This window comes from Marmota marmota, unplaced genomic scaffold (assembly GCF_001458135.2).
Source record: "Marmota marmota marmota unplaced genomic scaffold, marMar, whole genome shotgun sequence".
In the NCBI taxonomy this organism is placed as follows: domain Eukaryota; kingdom Metazoa; phylum Chordata; class Mammalia; order Rodentia; family Sciuridae; genus Marmota; species Marmota marmota.
In genome coordinates, this window is record NW_025999968.1 from 25,887,892 (window position 1) to 25,890,806 (window position 2,915).

At 39.3% G+C, this 2,915-nt stretch overlaps 1 protein-coding gene across 1 annotated transcript; it reads right to left on the minus strand.

Moving 5' to 3' along the window:
- Positions 1 to 318: 318 nt before the first annotated feature.
- On the minus strand, positions 319 to 2,623 carry LOC107136391 (casein kinase 2 subunit alpha' interacting protein). Its single transcript, XM_015478635.2, has one exon. The coding sequence runs from the start codon at positions 2,497 to 2,499 to the stop codon at positions 319 to 321; it is 2,181 nt and encodes a 726-aa protein (XP_015334121.1). The 5' UTR covers positions 2,500 to 2,623.
- Between the last annotated feature and the right edge of the window lie 292 nt (positions 2,624 to 2,915).

Sequence of the window (2,915 nt, forward strand, 5' to 3'; positions counted from 1 at the left end):
TGTCAAAGTCCAGATGGATGATGTATTTTTGTTATTTGGCAAACTATGGTAAATTTATTTAATAAAAATTATATAGTAGCCACTATGAGGCAGACAGTTAAAAATACAGGATTTTGTTTTTAACTTCTAGGAGATCATAGTCTATTATTTAGCTAGCAAGTACACTTAAAATAGTTCTCCTTACATAGGTACATCATCAGCTAAAATACACAGTCATAGTTACTTTTTACTGAGAAAATTAATAAGCATGATAGGAAATCAAACATTAATCTCAAAGAACTAAGAGATCATTGCTTTCAAAGAGACAGAAAGTTAAATTTAATCAGGATTTTTTGTTTGGATGCTTTGGAAAAATTTGAGCAGTGCATTTGATCCCTTTGTCGCTTTTCTGATGGTGGGATTCCTCACAGACTTTGTTTTGGGAGGTGGTGCCTGACTTTTATTTGATCTTTCAGGAAGTGGTTGGTGATCTTTATTGCATATAAACTCAAGCCAGGAGACCCCTGGAGGCAACCGGTGGTAGCTAAGGACCTTGGTGACTACACAGCCTGAGAGGGCAGATGGAGCAGAGTCTTTTAAAGAAGGGAGTAAGGAGGGTAAGGCAAAAGAGGAAGAGGAAGAGGATGGAGAAGAGGAGGCAGAGGAGGAGGAGGAAGAGGAGAAGGAAGAAGTAGAAGGGTTTGGGTTCTCGGATTGTAGCAGAGAACTACTGTTTTTTTTAACATAAAGTAGCCAGTCAATAGCTTGGGGCTGCTGACTTGTGACTTTCTTCTCAGGGCATGTCAACCACGTTTTCTTCATATTGAGCCCTTGGATGATATTTGATTCAGAAGAGGGTAAAATCTGTGATATCTTCTTCATTTCTTCAATACTGTCATCAGGGACTTCATCAGGCTGATTTTCTTTCAGAGGTAATGAAACATAAGAATTCTCTGGCAGGCAGAGGATGAGAACTAATTTCACCTTTATTTTCCCCTCAAAATTGGCCTCAGGTGCTGGTATGGCAAAAAGTGTTGCAGAGCGAGGATCTCTCTTTCCTGAAATATGTCTACATTGAGACTTTATGCAGGAAGCACAAACCAAACAAACCGTATACATTATTGAAAGGCGGGGACCAGGCCGAGGATTTGGCTTTCCCCTCATTCTTCGAAAAAGAATTTGCCTAGAGAGATCCTTCTGGATTCTGGTCTTGGAGATAGAATTGACGATCTTATTTAACACTTGCTCAGGGACTGTTCCACCTTTAACAATGCAGGGATTACTACAATCTAAAGTCCAGGGAATTTCTTTATCTGATTCTTTCTTTGTACTAAAACTGAAGCTGCTTTTACTGGATAGTCTGGAACTTACTGTAGATATGTTCCTGAGGCCATGTTTGGTGCTTGATGGTGATATGCCTATGACATTTGGTTTCAAATGATGGGATGATGGTAGTTCTGTGGCTTTGTATTTGTCACTTTGTGAAGTGCCATTCTGAGACTTGGAGTGACAAACTGGTGTGCTGAAGGTCTGAAAGTTGCGGTCAAAGGTAAATACCGTCTGAGACTTGGACTGAAACAATGGAAAACTCTGAGACTGGTGGAAAGAATGTGGATGCCTTAATTTTAAATGGGACAAAGGTAAACTCAGAGGATTGGAACTGAAGTTCAATACAGATGTTTTCTGAGATCTGGAAGTAGGTAATGGTGAACTCAGAGTCATTTGCTTTGACTGCAAAAAAGGTGATGTCGGAAGGTAGTTAAGTGTTTCAGATTTGGTTTTGAGTGATGGTGAGCTCAATGATCTTTGATTTCGTTCCATTAAAGATGTCCAAAGGCAGTCCAATGAAGTTGTTTTCTGAGATTTTGATTGAAGTGATGTTGAGCCAAGGCATCTTTGGTTTAGTCCTAAAGAAGGTGATGTATAGATAATTTTTAGGGAAGGTGCTTCTTGGTGTTGGAGAGCTGAAAATGATGAACTTGGGACTCTTTGATTAGGCTTCAGCGAAGGTGATGTACAGCAAATGTCTAGGCTTGAAGATGAAGGTTTGGAGAGGGGTAGTTTTGAGCTTAAGGCTGTTTGATTGGCCTCCAGTGATGATGCTGTCTTGTTGAAGTCAGATGAAGATATAGTCGCAGGTTTGGGATGCAACAAAGGTAAATTTATGTCTGTTGAAATGGGATGCGATGATCTGCGATAGAGGTCTGGTGAAGGTGTGCCTGGATATTTAGAGTCAGATAATGATGAATTCATAGCCCTGATAGGGAAGCTCTGTGAAAGTGTCACTTGAGATTTGGGCACTTGAGAAGGCAATATTGAGCAGCTTTGGACCATCTTGTTAGAGCTTAACGAAGGTGCTACAATGTTTTTGCTATGGGATTGTACTTTGACCACAGGTTGGTTTTTATGTTGATTTAGTTTTTCAGCAATGAACTTTTGTCTTAATGAATGGGCTTTGGTCTGTTGGTAAGACTGGCCTAATGGCACAAACTTTTGATCATAACATGCTAATGGCAACATCTTGTACGGTGGTGGTGTTCTTTTTAAAACCAGTTCCTATGTATGGGGATGTTTTAGTAGCTGTTAGAGTCTTTTAAGCCAGATCCCATTGGCAATGGACATTTTTAAATAAATACTATTTAGTAGTTTCTAACTTCTATCTTGCCACCTCTCTGTTAATTGCCAAAATTCATAGGATGATTCAAGATTAAGGTATAGATGAGATTGGGTGGGGGAAGTCAACGTTGGAAATGATCCTTGGTCTTCTCTTCAATTTCCAAGAGTGTTTTTCCTCTTGAAGAAATAGTCCCTGTTAACAAAATAGTGAAGAGAGTTCAGAAGAAATCCTGATAGGTAATTAATTTTCTTTAAAAACTGTGTTGTGACTAGAGCACATTCTTTAGAGCAAATCCCTGTCACTAACTGTGTCTGTATTT

What these genes read in the sequence shown, in the direction of transcription:
- LOC107136391 (XM_015478635.2), bottom strand. Translation starts at nt 2,499, where the DNA reads ATGTTGCCATTAGCATGTTATGATCAAAAGTTTGTGCCATTAGGCCAG.